General features: G+C 33.4%; 1 protein-coding gene across 1 annotated transcript; it reads left to right on the top strand.

Moving 5' to 3' along the window:
- Positions 1 to 280: 280 nt before the first annotated feature.
- Positions 281 to 22,298, top strand: LOC145686775 (uncharacterized). Its single transcript, XM_081760430.1, has 3 exons — positions 281 to 414; positions 2,899 to 3,001; positions 19,203 to 22,298. The coding sequence occupies exon 3, from the start codon at positions 19,203 to 19,205 to the stop codon at positions 21,060 to 21,062; it is 1,860 nt and encodes a 619-aa protein (XP_081616556.1). The 5' UTR covers positions 281 to 414; positions 2,899 to 3,001; the 3' UTR covers positions 21,063 to 22,298.
- Positions 22,299 to 23,969: the final 1,671 nt, after the last annotated feature.

The following is a 23,969-nucleotide window of genomic DNA, read 5'->3' as shown; positions in this document are numbered from 1 at the left end:
GTGTTACAATTTTAAAACTCTGTGATTTAATTTCAACGTGTTCATGTGCCGCTTATCCTTTTTGTTTTACATTAATAGTGTGAAAGACAATTGAGATTAAAACGAGATAGTTCGGCCATTTTGGCACGAGCCATCTTAATTCATAACCTTATTTAATATATATATATATATATATATATATATATATATATATATATATATATATATATATATATATATATATATATATAAGAAAATTAGTAGTAGAAAATATAGAAAATTAGTTCCATAGGGCTCTAAGGCTGGAACTTCTATTATATAAATCTTCCGTAAGGAAGATAACTGGAACTGGATTTCTTCATTTGAATTGAAAGTTATTTGTGGCGTGTTGTTATGAAGTTCATTTTTGATAAGGAAAATATTGATAAATATATGGTAAGTAGAATCTTCAAACATTTACTTTATAGTGTATATTTTTATTTTCTTGAATTATCCAGTTAAATTTCGTTCTTTTGTTGTTGAAATTAGAACGTAGCATGCCGATTTAGTCATATTTTCTGAACAATCATATTCATCATAATCAATCAAATAACGCGCGATTTTAGTGTTACTAGTTTCGTATAATATGAGACGCTTTACTTGTAACGCACATAAGGATCTAACCTTGTCATTATTTTTACTGTATTAATTTTTTTTTTCTAGAATATTCAATTGTTGCGTAATATTTTATTCAGGATACCAACTGCAAAACATATTACCAACAGCACAACATATTAAATCATACTAATAATCGTGTGTATAAGAGACAATATCCGAGTTTCTGTTCAGGTCTTCCACTAAACGTCACCCTAATAATTTTACCGCACCATTATTTTACGTTGCTGATTAATTAATTGCGAGGGGAAAATGTTATATTTTTTCAAATAAAATTGCCCTTGTACTCTAGGTTGGTAGAGTTTACGGAACTGCCTCTAATGTTTTGGTTCCTCGAACATAACCTAAACAAACCATAACTAACCATACTATCTCTCGTTTAGCATTAATGTTCGTGTACAGGTTTGAACAAATGTGGGCAATTCTTTACTTTTAGTCGCACATGTAAGATCTCTGCTGGAAGAGTTGTTTCTTTGGTGCGATATCTAGTGCAATAGTTCACAAAACATAGCTGAGCGAGTGACAGCTAGCGAAGGAGGTTGAAGCTCCGCAGGGTTTGCTGTTTTGTACCTTTATCACAAGGCTGAAGTCACTGTGCGACCCAAAGTAAATTTTTGCCAAATATATACCCCGTTGGCAATTTCAGATTAAGAAATATTTATAAAACTCCGTATCAGGGAGCCAATACAGGTCTATAAGATTTAAGAACTGTTTCCATTATTTTCTTACTTAAGTTATTTTAGTTCGTACAAGTTTACTTTTGGCACACCACTCGGAATAATTGTTCAAAAATTAGAATTAGTTCACTAATTTCCTTCTTATTGTTTCCTAAATGATTTGCCCTGGGCGATATGAAAGTATATCACATGGCATAGTTAAAATTCAAAGGGGCCATCTTAAGAAATTGTTTAAAAGATATAGTTCTTAACTGATATTTAGTTCGCCCCCAATCTAAGTAGTAGGAGTAGGAGTAGCCGTAGGGTAGTAGTAGTAGTAGGAACGGGTTAGAAGCGCCGCAGGGTTTGGTTAGGTTGTGTTCTCGACATACGATAGACAAATTAAGAAGTTGAGAGAGACACTAAATGTCATCCCAATTCTTTTACGATTTACGTATACATACGAAGTCCGGATGTATCAATAAAAACTACAGTCACAAAACGCAAAACAACCTGTACTAGGTGGCCATTAAATAGTGCGAATGCTACCTAACTGAGTCAGTACAGGGCGAAACTTGAGAGTCCGGGCGTCAGCAATGTTGCGTCCGAAGAAAGCAGGCGCGCCAGCGAAGGTGGGTATACGCATGGGCGAGGGTAGTGAAAACGAATGAGTTTTGGCAGTTATACGTGTTTTAATAGCGCTTATCACATGAACATAAAACTTCTGTACATTGTGCAGAAATACACCGCAGGTAGAAAATAATTTCTAGTACAGTTTTCTTCCATATGCACTCATTTTATCTCTAGTAAAGCACATATAAGGATCTTATACTAGTATCCCTGCACTTGTAAACAGAAAATACAGGTATATTACTTCATATTTCATTCTATTGCTTGTAAAAATTTGCTCTTTATAAAGATGTCTTTTCATGAAAGTATTGAATTTTACCTATAAATATTGCAAAATGTGGTGCGCCAGAAGTAAACCAGCGCCTTGAGGTACATTAGGTTAGGCTGGCCCCCCTGATATTTAATAGAAACCAGAAAGATTAACATTTTGCCAAAACTCCGATTTGTTGGATAAAACTTCGCAAAAAGATAAAGGATATGTGCAGATAGTTATAGACAAAAGTATAAAATTGAATGTCATGTAGTGTCTTTAATATTTTCTCATTTATCTGGAAGTTCCGATAGCTGTACACATTGGGCAACTAGTACACTCACTTTCCTGAGTGTTTTTAGAACACTAGAGTCATACTTGTTTACGAGGGAACTGAAAACTTAGCCATGGAAATTTTATGGGGCATAGAATCATAAATCCTTTTGCTGTAGGAGACTACGGCAACAGTACATGTCCGTTTATCTGAATATCTCTCCACTATATCTTGCATTAGCCTAAGTATGTGTAAGTGGCGCGATGATACGAATCAAGTGGAAGTAAATCTGTTTAAAATCCTTCAAAAACAAATGGAGTGCGTAATCTTACCTTACCCAGCCAGTTCGCTTCGCTCACTCCTTCCCCTGCACTTATAGTATAATAAGTATTTTATACTTTATACAACTGATGTCTGAGTAGTGCGTTTTCATTAAAGTATTATTTTCTTTTCAGGTTTTATGGCTTCATAATCAGAATTACCAATGAGGGATATATAAGAAAAATCATTAAGAAGAAATATAGGTGACCAGAGAAATTAGAGCCGACTTGAGAAACGGTAATTATTTTACATTTAAATATGATTTCTTGCTATACAAAGTTTGTTAACAGTAAATTAAAAAAAAAAAAAAAAAAAAAAAAAAAAAAAAACAGGAAATTCTCTCATCTTTGGCGTTAATCGAAACGTGGATTTAATGATAACATGTAATCAGAGACTTCATGGCTCTAACCCCTGCCAAGGCTGTGAGGATTTTTTTATGCATTTCTCATATTTTAGACTTAGATTTTAGTAATTAGCTATAATATTTATTTTATGGCGTGTAATTCTTGTATTGAACTGAAGAGTAATGAATACTCTATTTCATTTAACCTGACAGGCGATCAAGACAGACCATTCTTCTAACACTTTTGGCTGTCTGAAGAGTGGAAGTACAGCTGTTCATTACTTCAGGGAAAAATTGTTTGAAGGTTCGCTAGGTAAAAAATTGACATTTTCATTATGTACTTTTGGTGTCAATTACCTTCCGTTGTTTCGCTACTTGGAGCAGGTGGAGCACAGTTGTGAGGGACATAAGGTTGAATACTGATAAGGAATGCAAAACTGAAATCACTTTATTGACAATAACGGTGCGATGATTCTTTTTCTATTGCGCTATATGAGAACACAGTCTGCAATCATGTGACAATACAGTAAGTATTGTACGATTTCCAACCTTGAGAGAACCAGCCATTCTGACTTTATTCATAACAACTAATATCAATGTCAAAAAGTAATCTTTTGTTGCAATTATGTACAACCTTCGGACAGTTCTAAACTTGGTATTGATATGGGTAAACAAAAGTTATGCATCGTCTTTCCAACATTTTTCTTAATACAGTAGTGTCCGGTTATCCGACCTGGTTGGCAATAGAAAAAGTCCATAAAATACGTCAAACGGCTGGCAGACAAAAGAAACTTACCAGCTTTCTTCGTCAGGGTTGATTGTTCTTTGTAGTACATACAGTATAAATTTGAAGTTCGTTTGACTGAGTTTTACATTAATGAATGTATTTTGTCAGTTTTAAATGTATTTGTTACTGTCCGCGTCGTCCGACCAGGCCACACCCCGCTTATATAGGATAATCGGCAATCGGATATTGCAAATACTGTTTGATTTGCTACATGGAGTAGCCCACATACTACAGATTTGTGGTTTAGCATATATTTATTATCTGATATCGCATCGGTGTAGGAATGCATTTGCAGCTGAATGAAGGTGTTGATTTGATTTACCCTGAATCATCCGGCTTTTTTTTTCAACACTTTTTTTTCGTGGCATTGCTCATACCGGCTATTGACTTGCAGAAAATATTTTCAAAATTTGTTTCGAAGATATAAGGGGGGACAATACTAAAAATATAGCTTTTGTAACAATGTAGTATCGTAAGTTTGCAACACTGCGTAAAAAGTGATACATCTCTGAATTTGGATTTTTATATAAATTTCATATTTGTAATAAATTGGAGTATTGCAATTCGAAGAAGAATATTTTCAGGATTGGCAATACTGTTTCACCAGTGGTATTGCTATATAGTTCATAGTTTTAGCCATTTCAATGGCTATCAACCTGCAGATACAGATTTTCATAGCTTTATCTGTTTTTAGAAATATTTGCCCTGTATTGTTGGACCAGTGAGAATGACAGTGGTGTGAATCACTTTTTAGATACTGGAATATTTTATTAAATAGCTATTCAATGCGTGAGAAACAGACAGAAACGTAACTCCAAAAATTCGCTCATCGTTTTTTTAGATGTACACAATTTTGAATGCCCTACTTCGTATCAAAGCGACGTTACCCCATCACGTGTCCTTGGCGCTGAGAGGTAAGGAAAGGTGGAGTTAGGACGATTTGACATCAAGTTGAGCTTTGAAAGGTAGGTACGTACATCTAACGAAACGATGATGGAAGTTTTAGAGTTACGTCTGTCTGTTTGTCATACATGGTATTATAAAATTGTCTAGAGGGACATATGTTTGCTACTTCTAGCTTTAGTGTGTTTAATTTGCTAGATAAAGTTCGACTATTTTGCTTTACTAATAGTAAATTAAAAATAGTAACACTTTGGCCTCGTTCTTAAAAGAATACTAAAACCTTAGTGTTACTCATATTGTGGGCTAGTTATCTATTCCCTTGTCCCGGATGAACATCAAAATTTGAGTCATCGCTGGGTATTGACTCCGAGGTCCCTCGCACTGAAACTGCTAAGCGTAATCATTCGGCTAGGGAGGGACTCTGATTAAATCTATGATGTATATGAATTGTTCATTAGTTTATCTTGACAACTAATGCATAAGGAGGAGCACTGCAGAAACCAATACTTTGCTACGAGATGCCACTAGATGTGTTCGGCATTCGTTTTTGTCATTACAACTATTCTAGCATTATTTAAAGAATTCGGTCACTTTTATTAGACCTTGTGTATAGATATTTAATTACAAAGTCATGATTAGAGTTTTTGAAAATATTAATCTAGATCTTAAAAATCTTTTAAACCTGTGACACGATTTAACGTCAATATTAAAACCCGCTTCGCTATTTGGAGTCTCCTCCTCCTAACCAAGCCTTGTTACAACATCTGGTCAATGCTTTTGAGGCGATTTACGAAATTCAGCCGTATATATTGGATTAAAGATGGAGACCTTTTGCACTTTTCGATACGTAGTAACCTACTCTTGATGATAAGCCTAATGGCAAGTTTTGTTTCCTAGGTCCAGAAGTTCAAAGTAGGCATACCATATATAGGGGGTGTAAATACGTTGGCCTGAAAGAGCAACATTTCCCCTTGTGACAGCTTGGACTAATCGTCACAATATTTTCTGTCAATTTCAATTTTTGTATGTGAACTTTTGAGGTACCCTGTTGTTTGGACTCTACAACCAACGGGCATTATTAGATTTAAGAAATACGTTCTGCTATGGGTGTGAAATGGACTATTTTTATGCGAAAATAATACAAAAATAAAGAACTTTCTCTTTCTTTTTTTTTTAAAAAAAAGAAGAAATAAAAGAATAAAGAAGAGACATTAATTGTGAGGAAAAACTGAAAAGAAATTACTTTGAAAAGTAATAGAGATGTTTTGTATAGAGTTTTATGTATTTATACGTCAATAGTCAACTTTGTACCATTGCGCTCTTCCTCGTGGCTGGTGCCTTGCTTTCCTCGCGCGAGAAGCTAGGAAGAATTGAACGTTGCCTGAGGTGCTATTTCGCAGTACCGAAGCAATCCCATCCGTGCTTTCTGTTCTGCCACGTCAACGAGTTGCTGTATGCATGTTTGAGTGGGTGTGTTTGAAATCTAAGAGGGACTTATTCTAATTGAATTCATTGCTGTTTTTGTGGTTTTTGCTTTTACGTCGCTTGTTACTGTTATCGAAATCTTTGGACTTTTTGAATCATTTTGATTATTCATCGTTTGGATTTATTTCCCATTGAGAAAAATTGTTTGCTGTAATTTCTATTGAGAAGAAAGGAAAAGAAAGCCCAGCAGTTAACGTAATTGCGGTAAGTGAAGAAATATTATTTTTGTATTTCTTTCTCAATGTTTTTCTTTTGGGTTGTTAAGTTCTCTGCTTTTAAGGAGTGGATTTTTCATAGTTTGTGTTCAATATTCTGTTTGAGGTACTATTGACTTTGATTTAGTTAGTGGAGTTAATTTAGCGTCCCCATTGAGTTGCTTCAGTTACTGTTATTTTTGGTTAGTTGTTTAAAGATTGATTAAATTTAGCGTCCCCATTGAGTTGCTTCAATTACTGTTATTTTTGGTTAATTGGTTTAAAGATTGAGTTAATTTAGCGTCCCCATTGAGTTGCTTCAAATACTGTTATTTTTGGTTAATTGGTTTAAGATTGATTTAAACTAGCGTCCCTATTGAGTTGCTTCAGTTACTGTTATTTTTGGTTAATTGGTTTAAAGATTGATTCAATTTAGCGTCCCCATTGAGTTGCTTCAATTACTGTTATTTTTGGTTAATTGGTTTAAAGATTGAGTTAATTTAGCGTCCCCATTGAGTTGCTTCAAATACTGTTATTTTTAGTTAATTGGTTTAAGATTGATTTAAGCTAGCGTCCCTATTGAGTTGCTTCAGTTACTGTTATTTTTGGTTAATTGGTTTAAAGATTGATTCAATTTAGCGTCCCCATTGAGTTGCTTCAGTTACTGTTATTTTTGGTTAATTGGTTTAAAGATTGATTCAATTTAGCGTCCCCATTGAGTTGCTTCAATTACTGTTATTTTTGGTTAATTGGTTTAAGATTGATTTAAGCTAGCGTCCCTATTGAGTTGCTTCAATTACTGTTATTTTTGGTTAAATGGTTTAAAGATTGATTTAAGTTAGCGTCCCCATTGAGCAGCTACAATTATACTAGTATTCTTGGTTAACTGGCTTAAAGATTGATTTAATTTAGCGTCACCATTGAGTTGCTTCAATTACTAGTATTTTTGGTTAATTGGTCTGAAGATTGATTTAATTTAGCGTCACCATTGAGTTGCTTCAATTTCTAGTATTCTTGGTTAATTGATCTTTAGGTTGATTTAATTTAGCGTTCGCATTGAGTTGCTTCAATTCATAATAATTTTTGCTTAATTGGGCTCAAAGTTAATTTAATTTATCGTTCCCATTGAGTTGCTTCAATTTCTAGTATTCTTGGTTAATTGGTCTCAAGGTTGATTTAATTTAGCGTCCCCATTTAGTTGCATCAATTTTGACTATTTTTGTATAATTAATTGGGAGGTTAGTAGCTCTAGTTTCTCGTCTCATTTGTTTCAGTTTCAGGGTCTTTGTAATTAATTAGGTTTGAAGTTCGGTTAGTTTGCTTTAGTGTCACAATTAATTCTTTTCGATTTTGAGTAATCTTCCGTTAATAGTCAATTCTGTAAAAGTTTTTTTATATTTAGCGTCCTTTTTTAGTTCTTTCAGTTTTGAGTAATTTTGTCGTAGTAATTTAATTTGTGGATAGTTTTTTTTATTTAGTGTCCCATTCGGATTGTAGTTGAGAGTACTTTTGCGACGTCAGCCTTATTGTTTGAAGATTTCTTTCATAGTTGGTACATTGGATTATTATTAAAGTTCGGTACTCTTGGTTTATTTGATCTAGTTGAATGAAGCTAGCTTTCAAATTAAAATTACGGAAGAATAAATTCGATTCAGTGCTTTAACGACATTTCTTGTTGTTGGGGTTTATTTCGTATTCAATTTGGTTTTATTTAATTGTTAAATCAACCGTCTGAATTGGTTCATTAAAAATTGTTTGTTACAATTTTTAGTTCTAATTTATATTCTTTGAACTTATAATTTATCGTTTGTTTGCAATTAATTTTCCGATTGGCGTTAGAGTAGCAAATTTTATTCCCAGTTCACGTGAGTTTTTTGATTCGAAGTTTAGCGTAGTTCCGTAAAATCTTCGGCCAGATCTAATAGTTTTCTTGGATTATCATTGTTCTCTGAAACTATTCATTGGGAGTTAGCTCAGTTCTGAAATTGTCGGATTCCATTTTTTTCTGGAGTTTTTTTTGAAACTTAATTATATTGCTTTAGGTTCTGTTTAGGGTCTTTCGCATATTATTGTTTGATTAATCTGTTATTGATAACGTTTCTTCTGAAAGTTCTCGATTTAGAAATAGCGTCCCAAACTAAATATTTAGGTTTGAACACTACTCTCTTTAAAAAAAAAGTAGAACTCGTTGATTAACTGTAACAATCTAGTCTCCGAATTATAGCAATTAATTATTTGATTCAAATTTGTTTGGTTCATTTAATTAACTTTTGTTGAGCTTTAAAATAATTATATTTATAATCTAATTTGGTCGGTTGACTATTGGCTTACCTATAAATAATTCTATCAATTTATAATTTGATTAGTTGTAGAAGTCTGTGATTGACGGTGTGACCAAATTAAATCATTCTATTTAATATAAGAATTTATAATAGAATTGTGAACTTTCAATATTTATTGATTTTTGGAATTGTTGTTATACTACGGATTGAATGAGAGCTGAATTATATATAGGGTGATTAAAAAGTAATATTTGCTGTAATATTTTCTTCTGGTTTTAATGCAAACTGTTAAAGAAAATAAATTGTTAAATTGAATTTAGTTGATTTTGAATTAATATATTGTTAGTGAAATTATTTAAGATCTTAATTCTTTAATTGTTAATTCTTGACTTTACGTAATTTACTTAAGGGATATATATTTATATATACAGAGACTAACAATTTTTCAGGAGCACGGCTGTGATTCTTAAAGCACCCCACTGTATTGTGATTTGCCGAATCGTCCTTGCTTGAAAATTTTATTACAGAATTTTTTGTGGGATCGTTGGACGAACTAGATGGTTTTTCACTTATAAGCGCGGGAGCGTTACAAAGATTCTTCCTAGCTTCTCACCATATTATTTTTGTCTAGCATCTCACCATATTATATTTGTCTTGCACCTCGCCGTATTTGGTATTGGAAATTGTGGATTTGAATTAATAAATTGAGGTTGGATTGGTTCAGTTAGTTTCTCATTCTGTTGTTAGGTAATAAATTGTTTATGTATATGAATATTGAGAATTGTTTGTTTTGCTGACCACATCCATTTAAGATAGTCTGTTAAATATATATATATATATTTGGATGAACGGAAGTTTGAATGCATATAAAGTAGTATATTTCTGAAAGCAGCTTATAGTTGAGGATAGATCTATTTCTTCTTTAGTATAATTAGTAGTAAGTGTAGTGAGTAGTAGCCTGTATATTAAATACTGATGCCATTTATGTGTTATTATTTGATTTTTGATTATTGAATTGAATTTTTGTGTCAATAATTACTGCCTTTTTATAACATTTGATAAAATTTTGTCTTGAATTAAAATTCAAAATGTTTTCGCGAGAAGAGTCAGCTCGTATTGATAATTCAGAAGATGATCTACGATTGGTTACTATAGATCAGACTGGGCACTTGACAAATATGTCAAATGATAGTTTAGGTAGGGCTACAATGAGTCTGACAGCCCCTCGAAGTCAATTTTTCCAGTTATATGATCGTGACAGAGATAATTCGAGAATTTATAGTTTAGAGGAGCCTTTTCCACGGAACTTTAGTTTTCTTGCTCAACCTCCTACACCAATGCCTGCGGAGACTAATCAAGTTACAAGAGAGAACTTTGGTTTTCCTACAGGTGTTAGTCAAAATTCATCATTTAGTCCAGTTATGCCTAGGCAAGTGGGGTTTCAATTTTCTGAGAACAGTTCAGAGTTGCCAAATCGTGATAGACCAACTAACAATTATCAGCGTCTTTCTGATTACTATAGGAGGATGTCCTTAATTAAAAATTCGACTCCTATAGGCATGTTTCGGACGGGTAGGACAATGCCTCATGATCATAGAAGTTTTGATAGATTGTCGAATAATTTTTCTAATTATGATAACCATGTTCAGAGTAATAATGCAGTTGTTAGTACCACTACGCATTACATAAATAAATATTCCTTTCAGAAATCTATTGAATGTTTTGAATCGAAAATAAAAGGGTTTAAAGTTATTGATGGTAGAAATAGTTTTATAGTTTTTGATATATTACTGGTAGTTGAAAAAATATTGGAGCAATTTTCTTGCCCAATGACAGTGATCTATAGTGCTTTGTTAACACGTAGTGAAGGAGATTTTCAAGTGGAAGTACAACATGCCATCAATAATAACTCTTCAAGGGAGTTATTTAAATGTAAAATACTTGGTAGATTTGTGTCAAATACTGTAAAACATTCTTTAGTATCTGAAAGATTATTAAGAAAACAAAAGTTAAATGAAGCGGTAGATCAGTTTGTGGAAGATGTTTATTACGCATCTCTTGTTTTGAGATTTAATTGTAGTGAATCCCAATTGATTAGTATATTGTTAGATGGAATGAATCCATCAGTTCGATATAGAATGCTTCAGAGGCATGTGCCTAAATCACTGTCTGAATTAAGAGAAATTTGTAGTGATTATTCTAAGCAGTTTAGAGAACAACTTGAATATATGAAAAAGATGGGTGCTAAATCGGGGGCATCAGTAGCAGGTGTTAATAAAGGTCAGCTTTCTTTTAGAAATAATTCGGAAAGAAACATTAGTAAATCTAAATTTAATCAAAAGGATTTGGTCGGAAATAATGTCTTGGCTTCTAAACGAATTTCGTCTAGGGGTCCTCAACATCGTTTTGAGTATCGGGCTATTCCCTCGCAATCTGGTGAATTGATTGCTTCTTTTGTTGATGCAATTATTAATAATGTTAAAACTCGGGTTTGTGTGGACAGTGGCTCCTCGTATAATCTAACAACGGAAAATTTTGTTAGGAAGTGTGCTCTGGAGAACTATTTGGTAGAGACTGAGCCTGAAAATATTAGAGCTCCTTTGGGAACTAAATATTTAAGTAATATGGAGATTAGTTTAACATTGAACTTATCCGGGTGGTTCGAAAATGTGAAATTCAGAGTGGTGCCAGAACTTCCTTGTGATTGCTTGGTTGGTATACCCTTCTTGCGAACAACATCGTCAGTAGTTGATTATTCAAAGAATAAATTAACATTACGTAATAATAGAAAAACATTAGTTTTGCATTATGGATTGGAAGAGGCCTCGTTAACTGATACTTCTGGTCAAGTGCAATCTCGAGTCAGGCTTGGAACTCGTTCTGACCAACGTTTGAATTTTCCGAATTCTGAAGGAAGGAAAAATAAAAGAATGTCTTCGTTGTTTTTTAGGATGGTTACAACTCCAGTCCTTCGTAACGATTGTGGAGTGCAGTGCGATATTGATCTATTCACTATAGAAAAACAGTTACTTGAAATAACGGTTCCTACTGATAAACAATTAAATCAGCTTCGAGAAATATTTGATAAAACTCATTCCACTTCCGGGATAGTTAATGATGCAGAACGAATTTAAGATGACGGGAAAGTTATTTCTATTGACCGAGGTTTGCAGGTGTGTGTCGATTCTGATCCCATGTTGTCATCTTTTGTTGAAAGTAAACCTATCGATCTTGGAGATGTACCAAATTTACCGAGTTCTTGTCGAGTGGATCTAGGACGGATTTGTAGTGAAGTGTTTGATGATTGCCGTACGGAAGAAATTAAATTGGAGGGAGAATGTTTGGATGGAAGTACCTGCATCAAACCTAGGCGCAAGAAGAATAGAAGGAAAAAGAATAAATCAGGATTTTCTACATATCCGGATAGTCTTTGTAAGTTTGGAAATGTGAATGCAGTCCAAGCTGGAGGAGCGGCTAAAGATATCTTGTGTTCTTCTGAGAATAGTGTAAACAAGAAGAGGCACTGCAAATCTGAAAGGGGGAAGGCAGTCCATCCAGCAGGAGCAACTACAGATGATATCTTCTGTCCTTCCGATAATATGAAGAACAAGAAGAATATTATTGAAAGTGACTCTGAAGTTTCAGACTTAGACGTTGAACAATCTAACAAATTTTAAGAACTCGTTAGGAAAAATAGCAAACTTTTCCCCCAAAATTGCCAACATAATAGTGGAGATTTGAAACCTAATTTAATCCCTTCAGCGTGTGAAAAATTTTCTGATGAAAACCGATACGCGGATAATGGCGTTCCGGAATTTGTGGACGAGCTTCGTGAGGAATTTCAAGATGTTATTTCTAATGAAATTGGGGGTTTACAAAATTTTGAAGGAAAATTATACTTGAAAGAAATTAAACCTTTTAAAGAAAATCCGTTTCCCATACCCAAGGGTAAGGAAAAAATATTTGATAATTGTATTGATGAATTGGTTTCTCAAGGGATACTTGTAGAAGTGGACCACCCGAATTTTGGTAGTAGCTGCTTTTTGGTTAAAAATAAAAACAATACGTATAGAATAGTCGGAAATTTCTGTAAAGCAAACAACTTAATTATTGATGACGTTTATCCGTTTCCTAATTTAGAGGAGCGACTTACCAGTCTAGCTGGTAAGCGTGTGTTCAGTTCTTTAGACTGGAAAAAAGCTTATAAGCAAATTCTCTTACACAAAGACTCCCGAGAAATTACGACTATTGTCACTCCTAAGGGCAGCTACCAATATACGAGGGTCCCAGTGGGAATTAAGACTGGAAGTTGTCTTTTGGCACGAGCCATGGAGAAAATTCTGGGGGATATGAAAAATCAAGGTGTAAGAGTATATTTTGATGACGTTTTAGTGGCGTCAGACAATGTTGAGGACCATATGAAAACTTTAAAATTAGTATTTGAGAGACTTACGGAATATGGTGTTACTATCTCGCCAGATAAAAGTTTGTTTTTTTGTAAGAAAATCAAATACCTTGGCTTTGTGGCAGATGGCAACACCATAGAAATCGATCCTTCCTGAATAGCTGCTATTCAGAATATACCGCCTCCTAGGAATAGAAGGGGAGTAATGAAGATTTGTGGACTATTTAATTATTTTTCCAAATTTGTTAGTGGTATGCAAGAATTACGGCTCCTATTAGTGAGTTACGTTCCATTCGGAAACCTTTCGAATGGACAGTAGAGCATCAAAAACTTTGAATAATTTGAAGAAAATGTTGATAGATAATGTGGTTTTAAAAACTCCTGATTTGAATAAGAAATTTTTTGTGCACTGCGACGGGTCAGGGAAAGCCATTGGAGCTTGTATTTCTCAGTATGACGACAATAATCGTCTTCTCCCAGTTGCCTTTTTTTCCAAAAAATTAACAGAAGCTGACCGACATCGTAGTATCTACGAGATAGAATTTATAAGTCTCGTAAAAGCCATCAATAGGTTCAGGCACTATCTAGTCAATGAGTTTGAAGTCTTTACTAATAACAAATCATTGACTTGGATACTAAGGAATTCAAAACGTCTATTAAAATACGGACCATTGGTAGAAACATTGTGTCAGTTCTCATTTACTGTTAAGCATATAAGATCCCAAGACAATTTAGTTGCAGATTTCTTAACCCGTATGTATGACCCTTTTGAGTTTATTCAAGTGGATGGTCCTGTTGGACTCGCGATAATGAAAAAGAATTTGCGAATTGCTAATTCATGGTCTCTTCCACTTGTTAAAGAGCCCATAGATATTTTACAACGACAAGACCCAGAATTAAGAAATCTTATCGAAAGATTAGAGTATGGAGAAAGTATCAGAAACTTTGTTCTGAATAACGGGATTTTAATGAAGAAGAGTAAGGCATTTAATTATCCTTACAAAATTATGATTCCCAAAGACCTACAAAAAGTAATAATCGAATACTTTCACGATCATGCTTTGTCCGGTGGTCATGCAGGGGCTTATAGAACATTATCTAAAATAATGAAAAGATTTACGTGGGACACTATCGTAGATGATGTTAAAAATTATGTGAGAACTTGTCCACTTTGTCAGAGGATAAAGGATAATAACAAAAAGAAAATGGGTCTATTGTCATCGAAATATTCGATCAGAGTTGGAGAAAATTATATGATAGACGTTGTTGGCCTATTCCTGTTTCTAACGGGTTTAAGTTCATTCTTATAGGTGTCGACAATGCTTCTAGGTTTGTCTTTTTAGAGAAAATGAGAACCTTAAACTCAGGGGTAATCTGTAATAAATTATTGGAAACATTCAGTAGAATTGGCTTTCCGGAAACAATTTCTACTGATAATGCTTCCGTCTTTATTTCTCAGCAATTTAAGTCTTTTCTGTTTTCCCATGGAATACAACATATTAAAATAGCTCCTTATCATGCTGAAGCTAACATTTCTGAAAGATTCATTAAAACCCTTAAGTATTCCTTAAGAGCATATTGCTCCTGCAAACAAACAGAATGGGCACAATTGATTCCGGAGATTCAATTTTCTTTAAATATATGTGAACATTCTGGGCTTAAATCTGTTCCTGCGGAATTGTTTTATGGACGTCCTGTATCAACTCCTTTAGAAATTCGTTGGAAGATTAATAGTCCTGATTTCACTGCTTTTAATAAATCTAAAACCTGGGATTACGCCCTTCAAAATATGGAGAAGGCTTGGAATCGAAGGAAAAAATTGCTATCTAAAATCAGAGGACCTGTAGTTGTTAAGGTTGGAGATCAAATATTGATTAGAACACATATTAAATCCTCTCTGGCTGATAAAATTTCGAAGTCTCTAAGTGACAAGTGGGAAGGTCCGTTTGTTATTAGACGATTTTTGACCCCAAATACTGTACTAATTTCGAACCAGGATGATAGTAAAGATTCTTACAAACGAGTGCACGTATCAGAAGTTAAAAAGTATTTTCCACGTAGAAATGTTGATTAAAAAAATCTTCAACAAAGAAATCTAAATGTAATTATTACAAACTTCCGTAAGTCTTAGAAATTTTAGTAATACTGTAAGTTTCTTGTTATAATTTGAAACTTTGTAATAATTAGAAATTTTTGAGAATGTTACAGTTCGAAAGAAATATTTGTTTTGTGATATAAATTTTAAAATTGTAAGGTGAGGTAGCAAGACAATTCAAAGTAAGTTTTTAAGTAATTTTTAAAGTTGATAAATTTTAAGGTGTTTCTTAGGTTTTATTGTTACAAATATTGAGAATTCTTCAATTACTATGTTGAAACTAAGTTAAAAGAAGATTGTATATTGGCTAGCCAAAGAAATATTCCACGTGGTTATTATTTGTCTCATGTGAATAGTTTGTATAAAAAATCATATTTTAATACATTTTTATTTTATATTTTTGTTGTGAGTTTTTCACAGAAACTGTATTTGGATCCTAGTACAAGAAGAATTCTATTCAAATTTTTCTTTAATTCGGCCAGGGAGAATTGTGACAGCTTGGACTAATCGTCACAATATTTTCTGTCAATTTCAATTTTTGTATCTGAACTTTTGAGGTACTCTGTTGTTTGGACTCTACAACCAACGGGCATTATTGGATTTAAGAAATACGTTCCGCTATGGGTGTGAAATGGACTATTTTTATGCGAAAATAATACAAAAATAAAGAACTTTCTCTTTCTTTTTTTAAAAAAAAAGAAGAAATAAAAGAATAAAGAAGAGACATTAATTGTGAGGAAAAACTGAAAAGAAATTACTTTGAAAAGTAATAGAGATGTTTTGTATAGAGTTTTATGTATTTATACGTCAATAGTCAACTTTGTACCATTGCGCTCTTCCTCGTGGCTGGTGCCTTGCTTTCCTCGCGCGAGAAGCTAGGAAGAATTGAACGTTGCCTGAGGTGCTATTTCGCAGTACCGAAGCAATCCCATCCGTGCTTTCTGTTCTGCCACGTCAACGAGTTGCTGTATGCATGTTTGAGTGGGTGTGTTTGAAATCTAAGAGGGACTTATTCTAATTGAATTCATTGCTGTTTTTGTGGTTTTTGCTTTTACGTCGCTTGTTACTGTTATCGAAATCTTTGGACTTTTTGAATCATTTTGATTATTCATCGTTTGGATTTATTTCCGATTGAGAAAAATTGTTTGCTGTAATTTCTATTGAGAAGAAAGGAAAAGAAAGCCCAGCAGTTAACGTAATTGCGGTAAGTGAAGAAATATTATTTTTGTATTTCTTTCTCTCTGTTTTTCTTTTGGGTTGTTAAGTTCTCTGCTTTTAAGGAGTGGATTTTTCATAGTTTGTGTTCAATATTCTGTTTGAGGTACTATTGACTTTGATTTAGTTAGTGGAGTTAATTTAGCGTCCCCACTGAGTTGCTTCAATTACTGTTATTTTTGGTTAATTGGTTTAAAGATTGATTAAATTTAGCGTCCCCATTGAGTTGCTTCAATTACTGTTATTTTTGGTTAATTGGTTTAAAGATTGAGTTAATTTAGCGTCCCCATTGAGTTGCTTCAAATACTGTTATTTTTGGTTAATTGGTTTAAGATTGATTTAAACTAGCGTCCCTATTGAGTTGCTTCAGTTACTGTTATTTTTGGTTAATTGGTTTAAAGATTGATTCAATTTAGCGTCCCCATTGAGTTGCTTCAATTACTGTTATTTTTGGTTAATTGGTTTAAGATTGATTTAAGCTAGCGTCCCTATTGAGTTGCTTCAATTACTGTTATTTTTGGTTAAATGGTTTAAAGATTGATTTAAGTTAGCGTCCCCATTGAGCAGCTACAATTATACTAGTATTCTTGGTTAACTGGCTTAAAGATTGATTTAATTTAGCGTCATCATTGAGTTGCTTCAATTACTAGTATTTTTGGTGAATTGGTCTGAAGATTGTTTTAATTTAGCGTCACCATTGAGTTGCTTCAATTTCTAGTATTCTTGGTTAATTGATCTTTAGGTTGATTTAATTTAGCGTTCCCATTGAGTTGCTTCAATTCATAATAATTTTTGCTTAATTGGGCTCAAAGTTAATTTAATTTATCGTTCCCATTGAGTTGCTTCAATTTCTAGTATTCTTGGTTAATTGGTCTCAAGGTTGATTTAATTTAGCGTCCCCATTTAGTTGCATCAATTTTGACTATTTTTGTATAATTAATTGGGAGGTTAGTAGCTCTAGTTTCTCGTCTCATTTGTTTCAGTTTCAGGGTCTGTAATTAATTAGGTTTGAAGTTCGGTTAGTTTGCTTTAGTGTCACAATTAATTCTTTTCGATTTTGAGTAATCTTCCGTTAATAGTCAATTCTGTAAAAGTTTTTTTTATATTTAGCGTCCTTTTTAGTTCTTTCAGTTTTGAGTAATTTTGTCGTAGTAATTTAATTTGTGGATAGTTTTTTTTTATTTAGTGTCCCATTCGGATTGTAGTTGAGAGTACTTTTGCGACGTCAGCCTTATTGTTTGAAGATTTCTTTCATAGTTGGTACATTGGATTATTATTAAAGTTCGGTACTCTTGGTTTATTTGATCTAGTTGAATGAAGCTAGCTTTCAAATTAAAATTACGGAAGAATAAATTCGATTCAGTGCTTTAACGACATTTCTTGTTGTTGGGGTTTATTTCGTATTCAATTTGGTTTTATTTAATTGTTAAATCAACCGTCTGAATTGGTTCATTAAAAATTGTTTGTTACAATTTTTAGTTCTAATTTATATTCTTTGAACTTATAATTTATCGTTTGTTTGCAATTAATTTTCCGATTGGCGTTAGAGTAGCAAATTTTATTCCCAGTTCACGGGAGTTTTTTGATTCGAAGTTTAGCGTAGTTCCGTAAAATCTTCGGCCAGATCTAATAGTTTTCTTGGATTATCATTGTTCTCTGAAACTATTCATTGGGAGTTAGCTCAGTTCTGAAATTGTCGGATTCCATTTTTTTCTGGAGTTTTTTTTGAAACTTAATTATATTGCTTTAGGTTCTGTTTAGGGTCTTTCGCATATTATTGTTTGATTAATCGTTTATTGATAACGTTTTTTCTGAAAGTTCTCGATTTAGAAATAGCGTCCCAAACTAAATATTTAGGTTTGAACACTACTCTCTTAAAAAAAAGTAGAACTCGTTGATTAACTGTAACAATCTAGTCTCCGAATTATAGCAATTAATTATTTGATTCAAATCTGTTTGGTTCATTTAATTAACTTTTGTTGAGCTTTAAAATAATTATATTTATAATCTAATTTGGTCGGTTGACTATTGGCTTACCTATAAATAATTCTATCAATTTATAATTTGATTAATTGTAGAAGTCTGTGATTGACGGTGTGACCAAATTAAATCATTCTATTTAATATAAGAATTTATAATAGAATTGTGAACTTTCAATATTTATTAATTTTTGGAATTGTTGTTATACTACGGATTGAATGAGATCTGAATTATATATAGGGTGATTAAAAAGTAATATTTGCTGTAATATTTTCTTCTGGTTTTAATGCAAACTGTTAAAGAAAATAAATTATTAAATTGAATTTAGTTGATTTTGAATTAATATATTGTTAGTGAAATTATTTAAGATCTTAATTCTTTAATTGTTAATTCTTGACTTTACGTAATTTACTTAAGGGATATATATTTATATATACAGGGACTAACAATTTTTCAGGAGCACGGCTGTGATTCTTAAAGCACCCCACTGTATTGTGATTTGCCGAATCGTCCTTGCTTGAAAATTTTATTACAGAATTTTTTGTGGGATCGTTGGACGAACTAGATGGTTTTTCACGTTTAAGCGCGGGAGCGTTACACCCTTCCCTTTTTTCCTGTGCCAACGTTTAACTGCTTCTTAAAACACAGTGTATGTCGTTGTTGGACGCCAGTAACAAGGGCGTTAATCTATGTATGTGTACATGATAATTTGTTCTGCTGTGTAATTTGTGATACTTTTCTTTTTTCAGATGCCACGACGGTGTTGCGTCCCAGGATGCAAATCTAACTATGACAGTACTCTTAAAACTGAAGGTACAAAGTCAACATTCTCATTCCCCAAAGACGAACAACTTTTCAAGAAATGGTTAAGCGCAATACCAAGAAGTAATTGGAATCCAACGAAATATTCAGCGGTGTGTTCAGACCACTTTGACTCTTCTGAGATTATCAGAACTGAGGAGTATACAGATTCTGTAGGAAACAAACATACGACTGATCTGACTTACCCGAAGCTGGTGGATGGAGCCGTACCTCATATATTCAAAAATCTTCCTTCGTATTTGTCTCGTCAGAAAAACGTTAGGAAGGTCCCAGAAGAAAGACGGAGGACAATAATACAAAGACATGAGGAAGAAGTTAACCAGTTTTTGTCTTCAGATGTTATTGAAAATTTCAGTGATTTTTTAAATGATTTATCAACAAAATTAAATCTTCGTGAATGGAACGTGAAAATCGTTAATTCAAATGTGTATTTTTACATACTGAATATCGATTGTGATGTTAACCAAGAGTTTGAAGAAATTATTGTAATGAACAGCATAATTGTTAAGAATGACATGAGTGTTCGTGTGTTGATTTGCAATTATGAGTTGTCAGCAAAGGATCTTAATTGGATTTTACCTAGTAACTTGAAACTCAGTCTTTGGTCTCAGATTGAAAACCTATTGTCTAGGTATGCAAACGTGACTCAGGTTACACGTGATTCCAGTTATTATATAAGTAAAGGTTGTGACAGTATAGAGACTGCAATCAAATATATAGATAAGGATAATTTTAATGTACATTTAATTCTTGATCAGTTTATGCTTTTAAATACCCCACTAAGAAGGTATTCCAAACACACTTTAGTGTTTGCTTTTCATGTATACAGTCATTCTGTAAAAGTATATGAAATTTTGAGAAACTTCTTAATTTTGCCAAGTGTCCGGCGTTTGCAAGCATTGTCTTCCTCACTAAATATTTCGCCTGAAATTGAGAAAAGCAATGAAGCGTATTTCAAGTGTATTTTTAAAAATCTCAGAGGCTTTGAAAGAATTGTAGCATTATTAATAGATGAAATTCATATTAAAAGTTGCTTGACTTACAAAGCTCAAAAAATTACAGGTTATGCTGAAAACAGTCCAACAGAACAAGCCACCACTGTTCAAACTTTCATGTTAAGTTCGTGTTTTGGAAGGTTTCATGAGGTTGTCCAATTGGTTCCAGCAAATGCAATGTCAGGGAAACAACTGTTTGAAATTGTTCAAAAAGTAATCAGCTATGTTCAGACTGTAGGTTTCAAGGTATTGTGTATAATCACAGACAATAATAGAATTAATCAGAGTCTATTTAAATTTGTTGCTAGTGGATCTTATAGCTTCACTAATCCACAGTATCCTGGAGAAAAAATTTTTCTTATGTATGATAGTGTACATATATTTAAGAATATACGTAACTGTTGGTTAAATTTGAAAGACAGTGAAAAAACATTTGTGTATCCATACGAGGGTGAGCTGCAAAAAGCTTGTTTCAGTCACTTGCGGGAATTTCATAAAAGAGAGGAGGAAAACATTTTGCGGAAGGCGTATAAGTTGAACAATAAATCTTTGTACACTAATAATTTGGAACGGCAAAACGTAAAGTTTGTGTGCAATATTTTTCATGATACCACTATTGCAGCCCTTACGAACAACAGTGAATTTGGAGGAACAATGAAATTCTTGGAAATAATAAACAAATGGTGGAAGGTAATGAACGTCAAAAATATGTTAAAAGGGAAAGTTAAAAGGGACGAATATTCAATGCCTATTACCAGTGACAGTGATTCCAGAGTTCAATATTTACAGTAATTTGTGGACTGGTTAAAATCATGGTACGAAGATCCTAATACAGTATCACTCACCAAGGACACTTACGGTGCACTCATGCAGACAACAACGGTAATGATCCAATTAACAACCTACTGTTTTTCTAATTTTTCTGTTGAGTATGTGCTTACTGGCAAATTTCAGAGTGATAATTTAGAAAAACGATTCAGTTGTTATAGGTCCATGTCAGGATGTAACTACAATGTTTCGTATACGCAGATACTAGAATCCGAGTCTAAAATTAGGTTACAGCATGTATTAAGGCTACCCAGTACTGAAGATTTACAGGATTACACTTCTGATCAGTCTTGTGACACCAGTGATCTAGAATGTGTATTGAAATCGTCCTATTTGGAATCTTGTGACGACATAGACGAGGATTCGATGATCTATGTGGCTGGTTATGCAGCTCATTGTGTTAGAAAAAGTGACATGTGAGGAATGTGTAAGTTTAGTTGTGGCTGGTAAGGGAAATAATATAGACAATCCTTATTTTGATTACCTTCAAAGGGAAGGACTTTGCGTAGCAACAGATCAAATAAAATTTATTTTGTTTCACATGTATGCTATTTTGCACTATATTGTTAATAGTGAAGAATTACTAAAAATATTTCTACGACAAACTTCCCAAAAGTGTGTTCCAAAAGCATTGACTCTAAAATCACTCTCTTCAGACAATTCATTTTATATTGATCTAAATTATAGTTGTAAAAGTTGTGGAACCAATTCTCGGTCTATTTTTAGTATTGTATGTGGTATTCTGAGCAATGTTCTTCTAAACAATTACACAAAACTAAAAAATGACAAGTCGACATCATATAAGAAAAGGAAACTTCTTGCTCTTTCTTCATAATTCATAAAACTTAATTTAGTCATGATACACTATTAACACGGCAGGACTGGCTCCTGTTTTCACAGACCCATGTGTTTAATATTAAATCTTTATCTAACAATTTTAGTTTAAATTTTTTGTTGATTAATTTATTTTGTGTTATTCATGTTACACAGGTATATTGCAAATTGCAATACAAATGTTACATTTTAGTGTATCTTTGGAAAAATTGAAGAAGTTATGAAAAATGTAGTAGAAATAGTATTATTATCTATTAAGTTTCAATGTGTACCTAATCAGAACCAACGAACAGCTACTAGTAACCGGGAAAAAAAGCACGAGTATGTGCGATTGGTGCCAGTTAAATACTAAGCGTTTCGCCTAGTGGTGTACTGTACATAATACTTCTACATTTTTATTTGCTGTGTAAACGTTGTAGGAGCGTTCTGTTGATATTAATGTTTTGTGCTACTTTTAATTAAAATATATGGTCAAAATGTATTACATCTTTAATTTTCCCCGTTACAAAATTTATTTCAAGTTGCATGATACTATTAAGTAGCTTATTTCTAGCGTTTTGATGTATTGGTGTGTAAAAGTTCGACTGATATTTTGTACAGGGATTTCTATACGTGTGTGAATTAAGGAATATCAGTGGAAAATAAAGTCAGACCTTTACACATCAATAAGTTCGGGATAAAATTAAATAATAGCTGAGCAAAGCAAATGCGCTTTATTTAAAAATTAAAATGTGTAACGTTTCGCCAACTAACAACTTGGCTTCATCGGACACACCAATGCTATTTACAAACATATTAGACACGGGACTCTTAGTGGATTGTAATGAAATGAAAGTGTTGGGACAGGAAGAGGGAAGGCTGTCAGAAAATGAAACAAACAAGATTTATAGAAGTGGAAGGTGAAAACGCAATGAACTCGGGACTTGAATTGATGAACTATTGACGTTTTTATGTCTTATTCATACTATAATGTTCGCGCTGCTACGTGCTGTATCTTACTTTAAATGAATGAAAAAAAAAGATGCATCATACTAATCGTTTAGATGCAACGTCGATTATTGTAGTGATCATGCATCGATTATTAAACTATTTTTGGACAGAAGGTGCTATGATTAGTTTTAGCTTCAACCATTTTGTGCACCAATATGAAAATCAAATAGCAAACTTAACAATTGCTTAGCAAAGTTCTAAACGTTGCTTGGTGGTTCTCCTTGACTGGTTAAACACCTTATACGCTGCGTCTATCAATTAATATAACGAAGTATAAAATAGCCCTACAAATTAAAAGGGGTCGGGAGTATTAAAAATTCAGGATTCGGAGTCTAAGCTTCTGTGTACCTATTTCGCTACCCTGGACCCTAGAGCGATTTTTTTTTAAATCAATTATATTTGGGGAGGAGACGTTACATTGAAAACCTTTTTCCTCAAAGTAGGTTTCTTATTGGAAGACATTTTCTCTTAGTAAAAATTATTCTCCAGTTGCATACTTATGTACTCATCCCAGTTTTCATGAAAACCAACATAGTCATGATGGCTGTCCAGCTGGAAGTCAAACTACGGATATTACGAGTGACGGTCGGAATGAAGTTACTTTTTTTTAATGCTGTATTCGAGAAGGATGTTAAATGTTCACCACATATACTTAAGATTAAGTAAAGTTAATTTCTTCGGAAACAGCAAATTTAAGACAGTCGCTGCAGGATTTGAACACATTCCTTCGGTACGCGTGATTGCTGGTTCAAATCCACTGAGGATGCAATTGAACGCAGTGAATCGGAGTCTACCAAAAATTGTAGGTCCCATTAGTAAAGTCTCCTTAGCAAAGGAAACGTGAAATAGTTGGTTGGCTGTATCTTGTGGTCGCGAGAAAACTTTGGATTGAAATCTTTAAATTTAACGTCCCACGGTTATGCCGGTTAGGCTAAAGGAGACGGTGATAATGAGAAATGAGTGAAATGGTGGAATGAAGAGTGGGAGGAAACGGGAGAACCCCGAGAAAACCCACGAGCACGGTGTTTGTTCACCACAAAGCACACG

Source organism: Thermobia domestica, chromosome 5 (assembly GCF_964235325.1).
Source record: "Thermobia domestica chromosome 5, izTheDome1.hap1.1, whole genome shotgun sequence".
NCBI lineage: Eukaryota > Metazoa > Arthropoda > Insecta > Zygentoma > Lepismatidae > Thermobia > Thermobia domestica.
The sequence above is the reverse complement of the archived record's forward strand: the minus strand, read 5'-3'. Positions and strand labels throughout refer to the sequence as shown.